The sequence below is a fragment of the Ischnura elegans genome (genome assembly GCF_921293095.1).
Source record: "Ischnura elegans chromosome 13 unlocalized genomic scaffold, ioIscEleg1.1 SUPER_13_unloc_1, whole genome shotgun sequence".
NCBI lineage: Eukaryota > Metazoa > Arthropoda > Insecta > Odonata > Coenagrionidae > Ischnura > Ischnura elegans.
Genome location: NW_025791657.1, coordinates 16,083,868 through 16,106,579, shown reverse-complemented (window position 1 = coordinate 16,106,579; position 22,712 = coordinate 16,083,868). Strand labels below are relative to the sequence as shown.

The window sequence follows — 22,712 nt, the reverse complement described above, 5'->3', positions numbered from 1 at the left end:
AAAGTCACATACGCATTAAACTGTTTTCTCTCGTAATGTCTTATCTGGCTTTGGATTTGGTGTTACTAAAATACCATGTTCTGCCACTAATTGGTTGGCTCTCCGTACCATGTAATCTGAGGCAAAAAATCGCTCATGGTTTTCCTAACACTCCAGATCTTTGGAAGCACAGTCATAATCTGTACCTTGTCACAGACACTATCTAAACTATGAAACTTATCTTTGAGCTGGGCTATGATTTCACTTTCTGCATGTTTTACACGCTCTTCTTTTTCAGGTTGCACCACATAAGTATGCTCAAAAACTGAGGCTACCTTTTTCAATTTTTCTTTTGGGTAAATTTTCTCATTTTGAAGTCTCTATTTTTCACAGGAGATTCACCTAAACACGTAAGGCTACTATTTAAATAATCCAGGGCAATAGCAGGTGCTATTTCATCTTCACTTACATCTTCTTTGGAAATCCCTGGCATAGCAGAGGCTACTTCTGCATGTTCTGTCAACTTCTGTGATAATTTTTTTAGGGGATTTACGGCAAATTTTCCCACCTATCAATACGTTACGTGATTCATTGGCCATCCACTCCTGATGTATCTCTCGAATTTTTCTTTACTCTTGCATGTCCTTCTTTTTTTAAATGGATTGCAACTGTACATTTTTGACTTGAAAGCCATTTTTCACAAACCACCGTTTCACTTGAAAGAAATAGTGCTAAAAATCACTTATGAACTTCACTGTAGTTCCAATTGAAGTGACATCTATGGGACAAGCAGCAGATAATTAGCGTAAATGAGTCTTATTGCACTGATCGGCAAAATGAAACTTTTTTTCGCTCCCACGAACGAAAATAGGTGACTCCTCTAGATTTCAAGCTCCTGAGTCTGAATCCGTAACCCGTTTTTCTCCACGACGTACCAGTTTTCAGGGAGGAGTGGGGGGTTTTCAATGTCCCCCAAAGATGCTATTCTCCATCCATAATAATTTTCACGTTATCATTAAAAATCAATATAAATTATGCAAATAAAATTGCATAAAGATTAAAATATTAAAACTTACTTGTCACTTGGTGTTCCTACTCCTCTTATAATTACTACAGGGTGTCTCGCGTGTTACATTCCAACAGAAGTCTGCTAACATATTCACACTCCATTTACCACTGTAGCGCCTCTCCATGGTCGCTATTTGCGGGTGAAACTTTCTCCATGTTCGTCAGAGACCTCTTCCAAGCTGTACATTTCAGGGAATAAATCCAGATGGCAATGCAGGAAGTGTAACATTAGGAACATATTACATTCAATTTGATGAAATGAAGTTATTAACCTGTCCACAGTGTTTTTGTTATCAGGTGACTTATGATTCCCTAGAAAGTTACTGCACACTTCTCGAAAGGCCTCTCGAAAGCCTCATTCTCTTTTTCAAAAAGCTTAGAAGCAAATGTATCCTTAAACAAGTTTGTCATTTGAGGTCCCGTAAAAACACCTTCTTTCTCCTTGGCCTCGCTGAGTCTTGGGAATAGTATTCTGAGATGATTAAATGCTTCACCATCCCGGTTCAGGGCCTTAACGAAGACCTTCATGAGCCCTAATTTGATATGAAGGGGTGGTGAGAATATTTTCTCCAGATCCGCAAGACGTTAATGAGCCACGGTAATCTCCCTTGGGACCAGTTGCTTCCTTGGCGGCTATTTTGCGATGGTGTACTGATCTTTGGCTCGACTATCCCAGTGACACAGGAAACAGCAGTGCTTTGTGTAACCTCCTTGTAAACCGGTGAGGATGGCAATAACCTTAATGTCAGCGCATACAGACCACTGGTACTGTTAGTACTTGATTGGCTGCAGTAGGTATTTCGCATGTTCTCGTATGTTTTTTTTTCATATTTACAGCAAGAGCGATAGGGATGGATGGCTTTTCATTACCATTGTGTAGTAACACAGCCTTGAGACTTATCCTAGAGGAATCTACGAATAGCGTCCAATCCTCAGAGTTGTAGCTCGACTTCAGTTATCCCATAAGCGATGGAATTTCACTGCAAAACACCAAATCACCATCCTTTGTAGAAGTAGGAACTAGGTTCATCTCTCTTTTCCTCTACATCGATATATTGACATTTTGATTTAGTAGATTCCATTGTTGAAGTCGTGATGCAAGCAACAGAGCATTAGACTTAGGAAGGTCTAAGTCGCTGATCAGATCATTCAGCTCTTCCTCACTCATCACAAGTGGTTCATTAATGTCCGGCACTGGAGCGTAATTGGGGTCTGACTGTGCACTCGTAGATTGTGCGACATCCTCACAAGCTGCAGGTTCTTCTTCGGATGAAACACCTAGCAGGTTGTATGAGTCTGGTGGTACAGGTACAGGCAGACAAAAATCATGTTTCACAAGTCTCCTCGCGGAATCCAAGTTAGGATACCGTATCATATGCTTCATGTTTTTTGAGAATCCTTTCATATTGGCCAGGCAGATGTAACTGTCTGAAACATGATCATGGGGCTCGCGCCAAACCATAGGTGCGACGGACGGCATCGATGTTCATGTGTGTACCTTTCAACCATCCTGTGACAGAATGCGCACACGAGTTACAACTTTGTTTCGGAGCCCAAACGTGATCCTGGTCGCCAAATTTACACCTGAAGTACAGATGGTAGGCTGTCTTCAGGAACGGTGACAATGGCCTACTTTTTCCCTTGAAAATCAATTCCACACATTTACAGCAGAATGAATCTATCGAATTGTTGCAAGATCTCGGTACGTTCGTTTAACACAATATAGGACGTGGCGTGGTGTTACGACACAGCGTAACACCATATTGTAACACCAAGATCAACTCGAAACTGAAATATTTGTTTCACTCGACCATGTGGTGTGTGTCTTGGCGCCTTTTTTTCTTTGTCTGTCATCTAGACAGAAGGGAGACCACGAATGATTGAAAGCAGATTACGAAACCTTCATCCGTCAATAATGCCTAGGTGTTAGTGCATGCAGTGTAGAACGACAATAAATATGTGCAACCCTTGGGGAGGGGGTACGTTTCCGGGGTTTTCAGCTAGAGAAAAGAATGTTACTGGGATGTATCCAAGTAACAGTTCTTGGATTAAGATAAAAATTCAGAATTATGCCCTCGAAACACGGAAAACACATTAAATACCAAAAATACGTCTGTCAAAAAAATTTCAATCGCTTATGGAAACACCACCCTGCCAAAAAAAAGCCTTACGTGCTGGAACTTTCTTAATGAGATATTCGCAATCAACATCTCGAAATCTAACCGGTACACCCTCGTGGGAGGATTTTTATGCCGACCAGTGTTATCACTCTTAATTAAACTCTCTGAATCTAATCAGATTAGTCTCTCACAGCTTGATTCAATTATGAAAATATGTAATTAGGTTAACTGCAAATTAGTATTATTATATTAACCCCTCAAGTGTGACTATAAATGCCCCTGGTCCCTCTCTCAGCGTGTGCAACGCACTGTATGCGTCTTCTAAATGCCATGCCTAAAGCCTGCGCGATAGACCAAAGACATCCGAATCTTTCATTAAGAATTTCCATCTCTTAAGCTTCCATATATGTACTTTTAGTGAGTATATATGAGACATATCTGCCTGCTTTCGTTCTGTGCCTCTTGGCCTTTGTTTGTGTGCTCGTATTTTTCAACAATATTTTTTCAGCTTATGCTTCCTCTAGGAGCAGCATCTGGTGGACCCTCACAGATGATATTCTTCCACTCACGCTCCGATTTATGTGTATTCTTAGCGATTGTGTGTTCTGCGTATGGGCGCTGATTGCTTTCCTCAGTGGTTCATTATCATCTGCTTTTCTGCCTTATCCTTTCCTTTCTCTTTCATCGTGGCAATAATAGTGAAGGCATAGACCTGAATCTTGCAGCAGCAGAGGGGGTCCGAAAAAATTACCATTTTATCTAGTGTAAATTGGATACCCCAAGGAGGATTAGCCCCCGTAGCCCCTCTTTGGAACCACCCCTGGTTTTTACCAATTTTAACTGTATTTTCATTCATGCTACCCATCACATTGTTTTCTGTAACACTGAAATGATATAGCCATGACCTATACCGTTCAACAATGGGTATTTCAAATTTAAGTGGCACTACTTGCATTTTGCTAGTGTAGTTCTGTAGACAAATAATTTTTTGGGCATGATGCCTTAAGTGTGCCATCTTTATATTTTGTATGCGTGTAGTAAAATGTATGAGCAATAACATATATTTTTATAAAAAAATTGAATTGTTTTGAGATATTCAAGGTCAAGGTCAACGACCTCGAGTATTTAAATTATTATAAATAGGCCATGTTGTATGTCAATGTAAAGCCCTAAATATTACCTTTCCAAATGCATTAGTTCCGTTTTTCTACCATCAGTAGAACCGGAATTATAGTCATTTACCTTTAGAGAGACACCCTGAAATTTCTACATATTCATAACATTTGTGGACCTGTAGCTTTTGTCAAATCATCATTTACCTCTACAAATTGGTATTTTTCCATCACTTACCATTACCATTCTACCACACCAAATTTGCAAGAAATCTGACGTGGTCGCATTGAGTGGTATGTTGAATTCACACGGAATGACCCGTTTCAAATTTTGGTGTTATGAAATTCCTAAGTTTTTTTATGAATACCAGCTAAGATATGCACTGAATGTGATGTGCACTGTTTATTTGATTTTAAAGATGGCTTATGTGGTGAAATACCATATTTTATTAACTGAGATGATTAACCTATGTAACAGTTGTCACAATCGTGGCTTGCCATATGATATCCTGCATTTTTAGGGGTTGTTGAGGAAATTGTTTTTTTTTGTGTAGAATTGACACTGGGTATTAAAATAATTATGAAAATTTTTGAGGTCTGTTTTTTTAACGTAAATATTTTTTCAGATGGTTAATTTTGTTAGATGTTTACCTTTTCAGGAAAGGTTTTTGTAAGTGCTTGTACAGGGAATCGATTGGTATTCCACTTTGTAAGTAAATTTTGAGAATGTAGTCAGAAATTAGGTATCTTTTGAGTACAGAATGTAATAAATTTGTTTTGTTAATGTTTTTGATTTTTTTTTGTTTTACTCTCAAAATTTTGCAGAAATCTTTGGCAAAAAGCCTTTACACATAAATCTAGAGCTGAAAAAGCGTGTTAACTGTATTTACTATTCTGGGTGATGTGATTTGAAAATTAAACAACATCCTAAATTCTTAAGGTTTCATCCACCTATTGATGTGTAGCTGTTAGAAATTATTAGATTCTTGTTTATCTTCTTTGTTTTGCCGTACACTATTCAGTGCGTTGGCTGTTCAGACATTGCTCTCTTGCCTGTTGAAACTGGTCCCATGTATCTCTGACTGCTGTCTCTTGTATGATGTTTTGTGAATTTGAACATCGTTTCCTCCTCTTTACGGCTTTTCTAAAACTCTCTCATCCAGGATCAGGCTGATGATTTCATACTCTTCCACCTCAGAAAGTGGCCAACATATGAGTCATACCTCTTCTATCCCCAAGTTTGTTTTTGAGCACGTATAAAAAGTAGGTCAATTACTATAGAAATGAATCAAAAACATATTCCATGTCAAAGATTCACATTTTAAGACAACACTGTTGAAAGCATTTATTTTCTTTCTTTCATTGCCCCATGTATGTTGTAATACGGCCACAATGTGAACTGATAATACCAAGTATTCTCCTGCCTAATTTGGTCTCAGCAGCTATTTAGCTTTTGAGTTATTGATTAAGAGACATGTCAATCTGTACGCAAATGCTTGGATATCACATTGAAAATCCTATTTCATTAATATAAGGAGTATGCTTCATTTGTGGACACTAAGGAAAGGTGAGTTTATCGTAGTTACTTTCTCCACAGGGTATCCAAGGGGATGAGGCAGCTGATGACGAGTTGGGGTCTTCTGCTGACTCAAAAGACTTCATTCAAGATGAGATACAAGGCACCTCACATCTCACTTGCTCAGTCCAAAGGACTGAAATATACATTCCTGTGCCAGACTCCCATCAATCCAGAGCTAATATATTGGTAAGTTTTATTCTCATCCACAGGGAAACCCTAGTTAAATGACCTTAATTTATAGATATTTACTAGGTTGCATGACGAAATGCTTTTACCCAGTGTAACTGAATGCATTTCTAGGGGAAGTCACCCTTACTTGTATGACTATGGAGACCAGATTCCATGAGGTGAAAAAAGAGGACAGCACCCTATAAAAAAGTGATAAGAGGAAAAGCAGGCAGAATAAAAAATAATGCCGATTTTATAAGTTGGATCAATAAAAATAATTAATTCTGTGGCTTTCTATATATATGTGGATCTAATTTTCTCAAGCAATTTATATATTTGTATCCGCTAGCTAGCTAGCTATTAACACATTCAATGCTGACCTGATGTTCATGAAAGTCATCAGAATCGGTCAATAAAAAAAGATAGAAAAATAGAGGGAGTTTTCCACGACATTCCTTCCCTTCAAACACTGCTGTTTACAAATGGTACACGTGGATGGAAAGAGGGATCTTTGCTGAAGGTCATACACAGGATCGAAGAACTCTGGATTGGATATTAATTACGTACGGAAAGGGCTCCAAGCCTGTCTGGCAGAGCATGTCAATTGACGTGCTCCAATTTACAAACACACATGCTAAATGTGTTTAAAGTGAGATAAAAAGAAAATAGGCATCTTGAAAAATTGCAGAAATTTGATGATTTAGATTAATAAAAATTTATTAGACCTATGATTTTATGTATATTTTGTGTACCTAATTTTTTCAAGCAATTTTTGCATTTTTTCCAGCTAGCAAGGTAGCTGTTAAAAGATTTCCTATACTCATAATCTATATTTTTAATGACAATTTCCTACTCTTAAAAAATCTGCCTGGATACCGGACGAACCTCCTAACTGTACCCACTGGCAGGTGTTCTATGAATAAAAATGCCCACTGACTCCTCCCGACATCATGGTGTGAAAGGGTAAAAAAGAAAGGATGAATCGAGGGAAAGCGGGACACTTGAAACGTAATTGCAAATTCACAATATAGAATGAGAAATTATCAGCATTGTGATTTTGTGTTTTGTTGGTGTATATTACTTTTTCAAGCAATTTTTGCATTTTTAAAAAGTTCTATTTTTAAATTTTTACTGAGGAAATGTTTATTTGGTTTCTCTCGGTGGTCCACTAGGATGATATTTGAGAAAATACCCTTTCTGCAGTTGTATTTTGCCATGGTAGGCTGAAGAAATATGTAGAAATTATGAGAAGATCTGAGTTGCTAATAACAGATTAATATACTTAATATAACATAATTTTCAAAAAGGAGGACATTTCCCCATACTTAAAAAACCAGCCCAGGCACCGGATGAGCATCTACAAAGGATGACATGTCTGGACCAACCCAGATGTCTGGTCACCTTATATGATGGTGTCATCAATACATTATTTCATTTCATTGTTTATGCGATAACCCATGAACGATATTCTTATGTATAACATCACAGATGATTGACCATAGAAAAAAGTAAACACACATTTAATTAAACCATTAAATAATTTAAAAAATGCATAAAAATTGCACATCAATGAACAAAATATATAGGCAGATACAATAACATAAATGTCAAGGTACATAAGTGTTCTCTTAATAGAATTTTTAAAAATTGAGGTCATGTCCGAATTGACATGTCCAGATTAAGCCTAACATCTGGTCACCCTATTTGTGACCATCAGTTGCACAGCATGAGGCAAAATGTCTAACCACCCTAACATACTTAAGTATATAGGTCGACCTTAGCTTTAATACAGCTCCATTATTGTGAAAGAAACCTCATACATCCCATGGAGGAGTCCAATGGTGTACTGTCTCCTTCCTAGCCTTTTTTCTTTCCTACCGCATGGCTGAATATCAAGAATACTCTTTTTTTTTTTTCAATCAATCTTCCTACTTTACCTCAACATAGGAAGTAGCCAGAACCCTCATATAACTTTTTTATGAGGAAGAAAAGTACAATAAAGAGCAAAACTCAACATATTCATTTAGTAATTTAATCTACAAAAGATAACAATACAAATAATGGTAACATGAAGAAAATATGTTTCCTTTATGTTGGGTGAATGTTCTTCTTTCAACCAAAGGAGTTTCCTTTGTGTTGTGTGAGTTCACATGTCGCAACCGAAGAAACCGTGGCAAAGTACCTTCATCCATTGCATAGGCTTCCTCTTACCTGAGTGCTTGTAATGGGTTTTGGGTTGAGATGATGGGGTTGGTTACTACTATGAATTCTTCCCTTCCAGCAAACCAACACAGTATTTGTTTTGTCCTTCCACTTGATCCTTGCGTTATGGCCATAGGAGACTATTTTTCATGTTTCAGGATTGAAGCTTTAGAACTCCCTCAACCTGTTCTTTAGCACAATATGACGTGTGTACGAAAGTACAGTCAAAATTGCGTCTTGTATAGGAGTGAAATGCTACGACGCATGCTAGAATGAGTGAATGTGAGATGGCAAAATAGCCCCTGTTCTAATCCTATTCATGCATTTGTGCAATTCCTAGCCATATAAGAAATAAATGCCATTATAATTTGAGCAATTCCATTCCCTGTGTAAAATGGCCTTATCAAAGATTTTGGATGTTTGCAATCTTGAATCACTTGGATTTTTCCGTCATTGTGCCATGTGAACTACATCGATGCCCTTAGATCTAAAACAGCCAGCAAGCAAATCAGTCAATGATACAGAATGTGGAAATTTTACCGCAAGAATGGAATTCGCCTCTTTCCTGTCACAAAATGTCCTTAACATGACATTTTTTAGGAACATATATGTAGTCTTTGGTGAGGGATACCTGTAGTAGATTCAAATATTTGATGAAAAGAATTCTTTCTTCCATGGAACATCTTGATTTGCTCATAAGAAAGAAAAAAATTACTAGAGTATTGTTTAGAAATTGTTTAGTAACTGACTTAAGGAGACAATGTCATCATAGACTCCTTGCAATTCAGTCTATCTCAAGATGGATTCACAGATGATAAGCATTTTACTTCACCCCATTGCAAATAACGAGAAAACACTAATATCTCTGCACCTATTGTTTTGCTGTGGTAATTTTTAAAACAATATATAATTCACTACAAATAACATTATAAATTAAGCTTCTATGGGATGGAATAGTCTCTCCTTTATGTTATCCGTTTGACTATTATGCTGTTTTCACTCTCCATTGGTAGCATCCAAGCTGCATTCTCATTACTTGAGTAGGAGTTATAGTTCAAGGCAGATGGCATCACTGCCTTGATTCCAACATACATCTAGTTTCTTCCATGATAACATGGTAATTTGTTATGTGACTTGCATGTGATCAGACATTATTACTGTGCACATATTTACGTGCCATAAATCATTCAATGGTAGCATTCTCCTTGACTATTTATAGGTAAAGAAAGTTAAAAATATTTAGATACATTTTATATAATTATAAAGTGTGGTGAACTTTTCTTCCTAGGCTCACTGATATATAAATTTTCCACCAAACTACACACATGTAATGGTTATGTGTGCCTAACAAAGACCTTGCTAGCTACCTGCCCTGTTATTTGCTTTAAGTCCTCATTATTTATGCCTACCTTGTACTTACAACTTCCTTCATGGTAGTAGCCTTTGGTAAATCGAAGTTACTTTTTTTAGCTTTTGCATTGCAATCATCACTTTTTGATGGCAATGGTGACGTTTTGTGTCTGGGGAAACAATTCTGTCCACGTTAACGAAGCAAGAACCTTAGGATTTCCTTGTTAAAATCCAGATGTCGTCGCTTCAGGCAAAGTGTGACATGGGTTCACAAAATTTGCTACTCGGAGCGGTGATGGTACACAAACACAAATTTCATGGGAAAATGATCAATGAATAGACATTTCATCTAAACTTTTATACAGGGTGATAAAATCCATGCACATAATAGGGTTGTTCACCATATTTTTTTTATTTAAGAAATTGAAAGATCGTGCTTCAGAAGGAGCAATGACAGTTATATTACGCTATTTTCTTCATTGTACATGTTAAGAGAAGGCTTTCAACAGTGACAAATTTTACGTTACGCCAAAAAGCCCTACTTCCATCTTGAATTGATGTGTGACGTCACAAGCCTGTAGATGCCCTACTGCAGTGTTTGAAGTGGCTCAGCAGGGTTATTCCACTTTTTTTAAAAGATCTCCAGTGTCTGCCGCCAGACCAGTGTTTAAAGAAAATCCAAATTTATCCTTTAATAAGAGTAATAATAAGCAAAATTACCCTTACTTGTACATATTAATTGCTCATCATATCACAAATAGCACTACAACGCACACATTTTTCGAGCTGTCTTTTTGATTCGTATAATCAGTATATTCCAAATCAACTGATTCAATAAAAAACTTGGCTCGCAATAAATATAAAACACAATTATGAAACACTAATAAAACATGACAATCGGTTTTCCAATCACTCTGCACACACAATAGAATTTGCACTCCTTGAAGTTCGAAAGGATTCTCCACACCTCACTTACCACTCATCACTAACGACTTAAAATCAGTTTACGTTATTTTACATTGACATTACGAAGACAATGAAATGAATAGACTGAAACAAATTATTAAACTAGCTAAACCAGTTATTGTAAAATAAAAAAACTTCGAATTTCACTTTCACTATTACCGTAACCAAAATATGACCAAAACAAACAACAGCGCAACGAATTTCGTGAAATGTAAACACTGACGAATGCTCCAAATGAATTGGCAATAGGTAATAAAATCAAATAGAACTTAGAGGCGAACAAACGAATGAAAATTAATATACGTTCGATGTATCCGCTAAGTACAACTAGCTCAAATATGAAACATATCCTTTGCAATAGTTAGATACCTTAGATCGAAATGTATAGGGTTGATTGAACCACCATGGAAAAAATAAATAATTTCGTCGAAGATGTTACATTCACAACTCACTTCACTAGTCGCTTCACTCTTTACTTCATCGTCTATATGCAATCAATTCACTCAGGGGTACATTAAGGGCACAAATTTTGTTCACTTGCACTAGCGGCAAACCGAAAGTTCACTGCACGTAGGTAGTTTCCTTGCAAATGCAGCTATACAAAAATTTCAATTCCTGTCAACAAGTACACTACATACGTTGCCTGCCTAACTTGAATAATGGATTTTATGTCGCCTTGATCCATCCGGAAGCTTCATGCACAACATAGGCCATTTCAAAATAAGGAATAACCTTGGCAAATGTCCAGTGGGCATGCAGAGTGCTCAGCTTGGCATCGAGCGATCGAGGGTACAGGCCAGCCGTACAGGCTTGTTTCGTCATCACCTCTATTTCAAGATGGCCGACCGTTTTTGGCGGTGTTTAAAATTGTTCGAATTTTGATTGCTAATAATTCCATCATTACTTTTTCAACGCATCTGTCATTCATCCCAATCAAAATTAAATTACATCAGAAGTGATATAAATTCGTTTTTTTGTGCAATGCAAATTATTGTGATCCTTAAACACCTTTGGCAAATTTCAGTAAAAGAAAATAATGGCTCTGCACTTATCACCCCTTCATCCAAAAAGACATATTTAGCCTTAATTTATCCATAATTTGAAAAGAGCTGAAATATATTTTGAAATTCAGGTAGAGCAAGAAATAAACCCTACAAATAGGCATGACATAATTTTTGGTCTTTAACATGACTTAACTTGCTGGTTATTTCATTCTATAAAAACTTTTAAATAATTATGCATTTCAATGCACCATTGTTGTGGTACTTTTGTTTACTGATTAATTTTTAATGTCTCACATTCGACATCGCCTAACTCCACAAAAGCCAGTTTACTGAAAAATGAAGCATCAAAGTAATTTTGGATGATACTTAGCGTGAGATTCATGCACCCATGCAGGTCATTGTTGTTATCAATACGGAGAGTAGGATCTGAACTTGGCTAAATCAACACAAGAGTTGGGGTGTGTTTTTTCCATTTCAATTAATGGGAAATGTGCTGTATGATTTTGTATTCCTCAGTTTTTTAGCCATACCAGTGTAAATGAAGTGAACGGTATAGACTGAAAAGACTGGTCTCCACAGTGGTCATCTGCAGTTGATCTTTCTGGTCTAGAACTGGAAATTTTCACTGCTGTTGAAGTTCATGCTGCTTAAACTTCCATTGCATTCAAAGTTGTAACCAGAATTTTTCAAAACGTTATTTTTTGTAATGGAATCTCCTGTTTGCCATTAGTATCATCCATTAATTATTCCTAAGCATTTTACTAGTCATTCTTTTTTGATCACCTAATGTGTATTTTTTTCTCAGTTTATATTCCAAAATTATTGTGCATTACACTGATTAAATTTTGGTTAGTAATTTAATTTTTGGAAATATTATTTGATGCTTTCCCAGCAGATAATGTGGGAAAACTCTTCTCAGGACACTGATGAGGATAATTTATCCATATTTTTGTATGTTTCAAGCTCCAACTTTGGGCTCATTCTCAGGGAATTTTTTTTTAATGTGACGAAACTATTCAGCAGCATTTGGGATGAGCCGTGAGTCGGAGCCTGAAACGTTGGCCAGCATGGATAAAATGACCTGGTGGGAATCCCAAAAGTAGTTGACTCAACTCAATGTCTGTCTGCTCTGCCCCTCATTTGATGTTATTCTGAGCTGTGGAAGTACGAATAATAAACTAATAATGAAAGTAATGAAGGTATATGAATCAATCAATGGATTCAAAGGTGAGCTGAGTCAGTATTTTAAAGGGAATGCTTACTAATCTATTGGCGAATTCATGCAGCAATAAGTATGTATACTAAAATTGTCTTTATGTGTTGCATATTTGTGTGCAAAAAAGTGGTGCCCGAATGAATGATCATTATTATGTGTGTAACATACATACAGCCTGCTACAGCATCCACAGCAGCTACTCAACACACATAATAGCTGCAACAGCTGAAATTACCCTAGAGAATTTTCTTTTACCAGAGGCCAGTCAAGCCGGCTGCACAGATGCACCAAAGTAATGCAACTGGCTACTTAAGTTATCCTCTTCATTATATTTATTTACCTTCAAATAAAAAGAGGAATTTAATGTGACTGCATTGCATATAAGGTATGCAAAGATGTCAGACCATTTCTTGGTTTACAATAGTAACAGAACTATTAAGAATTTGCTCTTGTCCAGCATGTGGCATTTTGAGAAAGCTCTTTTAGGCCTGCTTTCCTTGGTCACATGACTGACCGGTCAGTTGACCATACACATTTGTCTTTTCATAACAAGACCTTAGTCCTACCTACGTGATTCGTGGGGGTGATTCCGTTGCCAAGTTCTCTGAAATGACTTAAATGATGGTCCAGCTCCGATATTCTGCTCTGGTTGCATGGTGGGAGCTAACCATAAAACTAAGGAATGATGTCTGATAACTTTCAAGTGTATTGTCAGGGCAATGACTCAAGTTAAATAAACAATTGTTATTGTCACCCAGGTTGTGTCAGTACATTATCAATCACCAGAAATACTTTTATATACAGCCAGAAGTAGAGTCATATTGTCTATAATGACTTCAAAAGCGGTCTGTACCAGTTAGTGGTAGGTACAAGGCAAATACGATCATTGACTTAGGAACTTTTGTTGCGTAAACAAAGTTGGTCATTTATCAAGGTTCTTCGCTCCCTCTGAGGTTCAGTAAATTACTTGCCTAATAGTATCGTGAAAATATGTTTTCAATGATTTTAAGTGTGGTAAATACTGGTTTCTCAAAAGCATACCTTGACCTAAACATGTAAATATCGTTATATATTAGCATAAGCAATGAGCATGCATGCCACTTTTGTTTATGTATTTTATTTCAAACAATTTTATAATTTATTTCAGCTGATGGATATAATGTGGTCATATTATTACTATTTTGTTGTTGCTGTATAGAAATTTATGTGAACTATTCTCCCTTTATATGTAGCATAATATAGTTTCCTTAATTGAAATGATCAGTAGATGGCAATTCGCCGCCATGTTTTTTAGGGTGTAAGGCATGCAAGCTTTAGGAGCTGTTTAGTTAAAAAAAAGAGCATAAGTAGGTTCGACTATGCACATGCAGGCCAAGATCAGTTTATGCTGGGGCTGATGATGTTCTAAGGGTCAGGTGGCCCTGCAATGTTGATGAAACAAATGACCCTTACTCTAAGTAAATGTGAACAAATGATGATAATAGTTCATCTTATTTGATTGATGGAATAGGGAAATTGCATACTTTTTATAAACAGTATGCTGATATACTACAGTATACACTTAGTACCGCAATATAATTTTTTCTGCTTAAAATTCAGTTTATACACTAGAAAATGACTCCCAAAAGTCTCCCGAGTTTCGCGGGCTAAAAAATACCGCCCCCACTAATCTTAGGCCGTGACGTCATAGTTCAGTAGGAGTCCAAGATCCAAGCCCAGTAACTGCAGGTTTGGAAGAGCCACGTTGCATTTAAAGGAGAACATGGGTGAAATAAGGAAAAATTACAAGAGGTGCATTGTTCCTCTGTGCAATAACACCCCAGAAAAAATTTTCGTCTGCAACCTGGCTTCCTCAGAGCTTCCTGTCGCCAGGTAGGTTATTTTTAAGTTGAAAGTATCATCGACAGCTTCAAGGTGGAAATAAGTTCACCATAAGACTACCGGACTGCCAAAAGAATACACATTTCACATGAGTACACGCTTTCGCCAATATTATACGCAAGTCTCACTTTGTTATGAACTATAAAACATTTCAGATGCACATCAGCTACCTTTCCATTTCTCGGCATCGACTTTCCGCGCCGACGAAGTCTACAGTTTCACTAAATTACCCTGTTATCATGATGGAATCAGTAACAGGAAGCTTGCTAGGATCAGCCTAAGAATAACCATATTCCTTCATCTTTACGCAATCTATCGCTTTCAATGGAGGAAAAATAGATCAAATAATAGCCCTGAAGACACAATGAACAACCCCGATACGTCTGCACTTCAATAAATGAATCATAACCACGTCGTCGCTTGTATTCAAGTATGCAACCTCTACCGTGCTGTGCCTCCTCGTACTGAATATTGACGTCACTTTTCTACCAGCCAATCATCGGGCGTTTTCGCTTCTCACTTGCATTTGAAAATTCTCGTGAACTTTGATGCATTAAATATCGCAAACCACGTCATAAAATAATACAAAAACTTTCACCATGGTATGCAAACAAATATTTTTATACAATTTTGGGGCTCTTGATTATATCTGATGTATATGCAAGTTCCCTATTCTGGACTTTGAAGTCCTCTCCTACAATCAAGTTGCGAATACGCAAATATTCCAAGGCCTGGATGGGGGAATGCCACCCATTTGGGATTCGAACCTGTAACCTCTGAGTTGAAAGGTGTAGAATTTACCTACTTCTACTGTGGCTAGCACACTGAGAAACATTCCACACCAAGGTGTGCAGAGTAAACTGGTCATGTCTGCCATTTCATTTTAGGTTGTCACTAAAATCTTGTGCAAACATGATTTCAGCCAGCTTGAGTGGTCTCAGGTGAAAGAGGAGGTTTTATTGTTATTATTTATAATTATTCACATTTTTATTTTGCCCGCATTGATTGGCACCCAGCATTATCTTCTAGGAAACTGTGAAAGAGGAGAACAAAGACCCTCTAAGAGAAGATAATTATCCTGAGATGTACACACAGGATCCAGCTAAAATTTCAAGCAATGCTTTAGACCCATTGGCAATTGACGACTTGGTAAGTTCATGTTTGCTTTGTTAAGCACAGTTTTGCTGCTACACAAATTCAGTCCTCCATGGAATAATCTAATGCCATTTACCGTAGTAACAATACATTTTCCCTTCCTTTGTCAAATGTGAATAAGTTAACTTGAGGTGTGTTTTAAGTATTCATTAGAACATTCATATTTCCTCATCATGTTGTTTGAAGAAAAGCTTCTCTGCTATGTTGACATGCAAATTTTCGGCAATTCCCTACGGTTCCTGAAATACTTTGGTTGCTTTTTCAAGGACGATTAAGGGAATCACAGTTTCTTACGTTTTGGCCCATAGGCCCAAAAGTATTTATAACAAACAAAAAGATGTGTTGTTCTTCACGAAATCATTCAAAATAAATGGATCATTGCACTGAACAGAATGGGGACATACAGCTGCTCTGATCACACACCTTTGCTCACTGAGCAACTGATACCATCTTTGGAGAGGGTATTGGATGTCGGCAAACCAGATTGGTTGCTGAGACGCATCAATTATTTTTCATGAGCTGATTTTGATGGAACATGTTGTATATTCTACTTTGATTGAAGTATAATGTAATGTTTCCCTTTAATGGATGAAATCAACATTTTTGTCTGGGCATGTAGACAAAAATTCGTGGTTTCCAATGAATGATGTCATGAGACCTTCATATCTCAAAATATTGCTGATAAATTTGTTCTTTCTTCTTCGGAATATTTTCTTATGGCTAATTTTAAAGGCAGAGTAACTTGGTGGCCCATATTTTGTTGGTCAAGAAATGTGTATTGCCTTCCTTTCTGAGGTCAGAAAAGCAATTCAGGGAAATTTTCATTTGTACATACATTTGATGTTTTGGTGGTGATCTTTTGCTTCTCGTACAAATTGGTGAAAATCCATATCAATAAAGTGTTAATTCTCTTTCCATCAGAGTGGCTTGGGAACATGTGGGTCCCCTTGTGTAAAAGCTGACCAGATCAGTGACGATGGAGGAGGATATGTGCACAATGATAGCACTGATGAGGCCACAGATGACCTTGTGCCCCAAGCCTCTGTTCAGGTAATCATCATAATAATAATATTTAAAAAGGTCCAGTGATTTGTTTGGACAAATATAAGACATGCAATTCATTATGTAAGATACAAAAATTGTACGAACGAAGGAATGAGAAAATGTTTATACGAAGGAATTCATCATAATTATAAATATACTTTTTGCACAAGCGTTTGAATCATACTTGAAAACACAAGTGTGAGTTATTATAATCAATTTTTAAGCAGAAGGAGTCATTCTGTTTAAGTAGACATTCTACCTAAGAGCTGCAGTATCCTCTTATGATTTTTTAAGATTTTTTTATAATTGGGTCTAGGGCCCCAGATGAGGATTCTAAACATCAAATTCAGGAAGAATCCACTATAATAAATTGACAATAATACATCAATAGCTAATATTTATCTGATAGAATAAAAAAACACATAGACATCATTTTTCTGCTGAACTTAGAAATATCAGACTCCATCATCACCGGATTTTGTGGAATAAAAATAAATTTTTACAGAGATCAGTTGGTGTGGAGCTGGTTGCATTGACTGTTTAGTCACATGCATTGGTAAACCTTAAAATGTCTTAAAATTATATATTTAGATTATTACCTCATTAAGTTATATTCGTGTGCTTAACCTTTTCGAGCTGAGCTCCTTCGCGGGAAGTTGCTTTTGGCTCTACGAAGGGTTTGAGATTTTCTTTTTCGCCCCAAACTGAGTTTTTTTCGGCTCGGGACTGACCAGGTAGTCGCTTCCTCCCCTTAATGACCTTTCCTAGTGAGGATAATCCTCGACCCTTTTCCCCTAGAGCTATGTTTTTTGTGAATGAATCTTTTAAAATGAAAGAATCATTGTGACAAATAATTAGGTTTATTTTACTATACTGGCAGCTTATCTTACTGTTGTTCATAGGTTTGAAACTATGTTATTGATAACCATCAATTTTTTATTCAAAAATCGCAATCAATTTTCAGAATTCAGTGATCTTATAGTTTTTTTGTCAAATTATGTGTTAAGTAGTAATAAAGGTAGGGTTTATTCCACAATTTTATGAGCCTTAAGTTACAAGGTGTGCCCAATAATATTATTCCTCCTCATTAAGGCTTTCATTAGATTAAATGATAATAAGGAAGATATTTATTGGACTAATATTGTTGGTCAGTTAAGTTATTTTGTTTTCTTCAAAGAGGCCAGAATCATTCTACTGCAATTATTTACTTTCTACAGACACCAAAGGGCATACCAAGTATCATTACTAGTGGGGTTGGTCAAGCCAGGACATTTTAGCATGGAAAAGGTTAATGAAACCAACATTTTAAAAAATTATAGCAGTGCTTCATTAGTTTATGAGATTATTTCCTTAAAAATGGTGTTATTTTAGTTGCATATCTTATACTGATACAAATTATCTTTCTTGGACTTAAAGAATATTTGTTGAATACTTTTGTTTCAATTCATAACCGATTTTGCTAAAAAGACTTTTGCAATTTTTGCTCCTAGGGGGGCAGCTGCCCTCCTGGGTGTCTGCATTAGCATACCCTGACCTTCGCAGGCTATACTAATGCAGACACCATGTAATTCAGGCTTGTTTATCAACACTTTTGCTTGGTGTACCAATTGATTATATTGTGAACCAATTGGTGTTCCTCTTTCGAATAGAGTGATACAGTAACATTCAAGTGCTCTCCTGTTAAAGAAGATCAGATTAGTGACGACGGAGAAAGATATGTGCACAATGATTGCACTGATGGTGTCTCAAGCAAACTGATGCATGAAGCCTCTTCTGATCAGGTAATACATGTTATGACCTATCAATTGCACCTTGAAATGCATGTAAACTCTGTCACCATGATAAGTCAGTAATCTTAAAATTGGTTTCATATAGCCTTCCATTCTTCTCTCCTATCTCCTTATCTTTTCATATCAAAGCTATTCTTCTCTTTTACACCCTTAATAACCTGACCTATGAAAAACATTCAGAAGCTCTTCCCGACCATCTGTCCTTTTCTTTTTCTAAAAATTGTCCTTATTGTTATTCGTTTCAAATTATTCTGTTTTTTACCAAGAGGCCAGAATTGTTTATCAGGGTATATTTATTTTCTACAGTCACCCTGTAATTCAAGCTTTGTTCGTGATCACTTTTGCTTCTTGTACCAAATGATAAAAATGTTTACCAATGGGTGTTCCTCTTTCCAATAGGGTGATCCAGTGACACACAAGTGCTCTTCAGTTAAAGAAGATGAGATTAGCGATGGTGAAGAAGGATATGTAGTCAATGATTGCACTGATTGTGCCTCAAGCGAACTCATGCATCAAGACTCTCCTGATCAGGTTATATTATTTATTAACTGTTTATTGTGCATTGTACTTGTCATATTCATAAATCCACATTTCTAAAATTGCTTTCTCACAGCCCTCAATTCCTGGCTATCATATGCTTATCTTTTCATGTTTATGGTCTACTTTTTTTATATCCTTAAAAACCTGACCTTTGAAAAACATTCAGAACTAACCTTTTCCCTTCTTCCTATCCAACTCTCCTTTTATTTTTATGACTACAGAATTTATAAGGCCATCACATCTGATGATGTGTTCGGTTAAGTTAAGGTTCCTTGAAGATTATTTTTTTGTCGCTTCCTCCCCTTAATGACCTTTCCTAGTGGGGATAATCCTCGTCCCTTTTCCCCGAGAGCAGCCCATCCCAGCATACTTTTGCGGTCAGTTAATTGTTACCAGTGCAATTTTAATTTTTTTAATTGTTACTGTTGCATTAAATGTCAGTTCATCAATGTATTCCTTTCATTTTGCAATGCCTGTAGAACTTTTAAACGAAGTTCTACGGTTATTTTTAGGGTTTTCAGCAAAACGGCATTATATCATAGACCAACAAATACTTTAAGTCCAGGAAATTTGCCTAACGCTTCTCTCGGCCAAGCAACTCCGAACAGGTCGAGAACGTAAGCAAAACTAACGAAAGCGAAACGAAAGGCACTTCAAGAAAAAAATCCTGGCTGTATAATTCCAAGAAAAAAATGTAATTCCACCGAAACATCATTTGAAAAAAAATCCTTGCAGGAGGAGGAAGGGGAATGCATACAGAACATTTACGGTTAAATTTGAATACACGCCAAGAAAATTTTGAAAAGAAATTAGCTTTTCCGAGAAGAGTGAGGTTATCATCTTCCACGTACATATTTCCGTAGGAGAATACTTACACCAATATACTCTTGGGTCTTCAAGTTGGAGGATGATAAGTTTTTCCTAGAAAACATAAGTGCGCGAATGTGTCCCGAAAAATGCCCGTGAGGGGCACAAAGCAGACCACCTGGATCCTGACCAGAGAAGCAAGATATGAAAGTAATTACCTGGGTGGTGCAGTTCTCTTTCATTCATGGTATGTGCTGCATCGCACAGCAGGGTTCCACAGAAACCATCCCTGGTATAGGTAGCGGATTGCGTACAGATAGTTAACGGCTAAATTTGAATACACGCCAAGAAAATTTTGAAAAGAAAATGAGCTATTCCGAGAAGAGTGAGGTTATCACCTTCCACGTACATATTTCAGTAGGAGAATACTTACACCAATATACTCTTGGGTCTTCCAGTTGGAGGATAATAAGTTTTTCCAATAAAACATTAATGCGCTAATGTGTCCCAAACTAACTCTGTGAGGTGCAACCTGACCAGAGATCCAAGATATGAGAGTAACTACCTGGGTAGAGCAGTTGTCTTTCCTGCAATGGTATGGAATGCTTCTCACAACATGTGTCTACGTAAAACATTCCTTATCATACATTATCGTACATTAAATTTACGAATTTTTAGGATATGCATTAATCATAGTATTTATAGCGAAATTCGATTATAATACCTTTGTACTCAAAGGTTGGTAAGAGGTTATTAAAAATAGTCGCTGTAATTTTGGCTCACGACAAAGAACTGAGAGAATCATATTTTATTACATAACGAGGGCTTTTTTTCATAGAAGTTAAATCGGATATTCTATCGAATTTCACCGCAAATGTACATATAGAATGTAGCTAACAAAATAACGTATATTTTTAGATGTAAATCATTACAATATATCGCTCCTACAAACTTGCTAGTGAGTTATAAAAATAACAATTAAACATCTAACCTTAGCGTCTCCAAAAATTGTTCTAGGTGATGATCAACTCCGTTAATATGAACGCTAGAATTCCGTTTAAAATTTGGAACCAATCAGCAGAACATACAGAATGTAATTCCTGGCATTGATTTTCAATAAGTGCAACATGAAAGTTTTTAGTTATTTTAACTTATAAACAAATAAGTGACCATGAGCACCTTCCTTGAGTGGGTCACTAAGTGCCGGGATGGACAGAGATAATCCCCACGCAGACAATAGAAAGGGTCGGACCTCTCACGCCGAGAGACCCTAATGGCGGTTGGGACCCACTTGGCATGCTTGACCGCGAAATCGTGAAAACGCGGCCTTTAGCCTTTGGCTTCGAAAACGTCAAGCCGTGATAATCCGGCCTTCTTTCTTTAGCATCAGAAAATTCAGGCCGTGAAATCACGCCCTGCGTAGGGAAGAGGTTAAAGTAATACACATTTAATACAGTTACTACCTGTGAGACCCTTAAAAAGCACAAAATATCAAGATGTTATGATAGCAGTATGTTCAATATCATTTTAGGCTTACTTCTTGTACGTAAAGAGGGGTTTTATAGCCACTGTACTTTAGGTTAGATAGGCAGAGGAATGAGTAAAACATACTGTTGCTGTTTGCAAGCTATGAATTGCTCCTTCATACTCCTTAGCTATTTATTGCCTGGCTCACTACAAAATAAAAATCTGTGCTATACCGACATATGGAATTACAACCCCTTGGATCAGTGTAGTAACCATGGTAGATAAAGGAATGATAGCGTGAATGTCAAAGAAAGCAGGGACTATGATTATCACCTGCAAAACACAGAAGAATTTGGAATGGCTATCATGGGAATTCAAGGTTGGTAATGAGTCCAGGCTTTGCGGTAGGATGAGCTAACAATATGATGCACTCTTATCAAGTGAGCAAACACATCTCATCTATCTCTCAGCACAGCATGCTTTGTATTCTTTCTGTACTCTTGTGTGTGATTTGCCCAAAATTGAATCTTATATCTGTATTTTTAAAGATTAATAAGAATTTTGAGAATGGTAAAAATATCTAGTAAATATAATCCACCGACTACAAACACTTTTTGCTTGCATTGAATAATAGTCAAAGTAAACAATAATAAAGGCAACAATATCTTGAAGTGATTCAAATTACACATAAATCACAGTCACATTGAGGCATTAGACAAATATTGGTTCACACAGTAGCATTGATCTTTTAATTGTGACTAATCCTAAACTTTCTTGATAACATGAGAGTTTTTTTTCTTTTTTGAGTGTTATGATAGATTATTGTACAATTTATTGCATGTATATGTATGACACAATCTGTTAAGATGTGAATATCTTAGAAGAATATATTTTGAGGTGGTGTGTACATATTTATCAATGCCACAGAGTATACAGAGAGGATAGAGGGCACCGTAAGCTGTGATGGCAAAATGTGCTTCCGGCCATGTTCTAAGCGTGTCAATGATCTCAAGCATCGAGTCTTTTAGCGTGGTTTAAAGGGTTAAGGCATGAAATCCAGGATCTTATTCGTGTTTCAAAGTGCAAATCGCATACAGATTTCATTATTTGGTGAGCACTAAAAATGATGGTGGATAATGAAATGCGAGGAGGATACACTTGGTGTTCTGCAATTGATTGCAATAATAACTCAGGAATGCCCAAAAGCGACCTAAGTTTTTTCCGTTTCCCAAAAGATCTTGCCAGGTAAGTTTGAAATTATTTA

The 22,712-nt window shown here is 36.8% G+C and overlaps 1 protein-coding gene across 1 annotated transcript in view; it reads left to right on the top strand.

Moving 5' to 3' along the window:
- Positions 1–22,712, top strand: part of LOC124172306 — a 49,627-nt gene that overhangs the window by 11,029 nt on the left and 15,886 nt on the right. Inside the window, exons 3-7 of the mRNA XM_046551750.1 lie at positions 5,877–6,044; positions 15,675–15,794; positions 16,722–16,850; positions 18,494–18,625; positions 19,034–19,165. Of these exons, the coding sequence (XP_046407706.1) occupies positions 5,877–6,044; positions 15,675–15,794; positions 16,722–16,850; positions 18,494–18,625; positions 19,034–19,165 (681 nt within the window). The remainder of the gene's footprint in view (positions 1–5,876; positions 6,045–15,674; positions 15,795–16,721; positions 16,851–18,493; positions 18,626–19,033; positions 19,166–22,712) is intronic.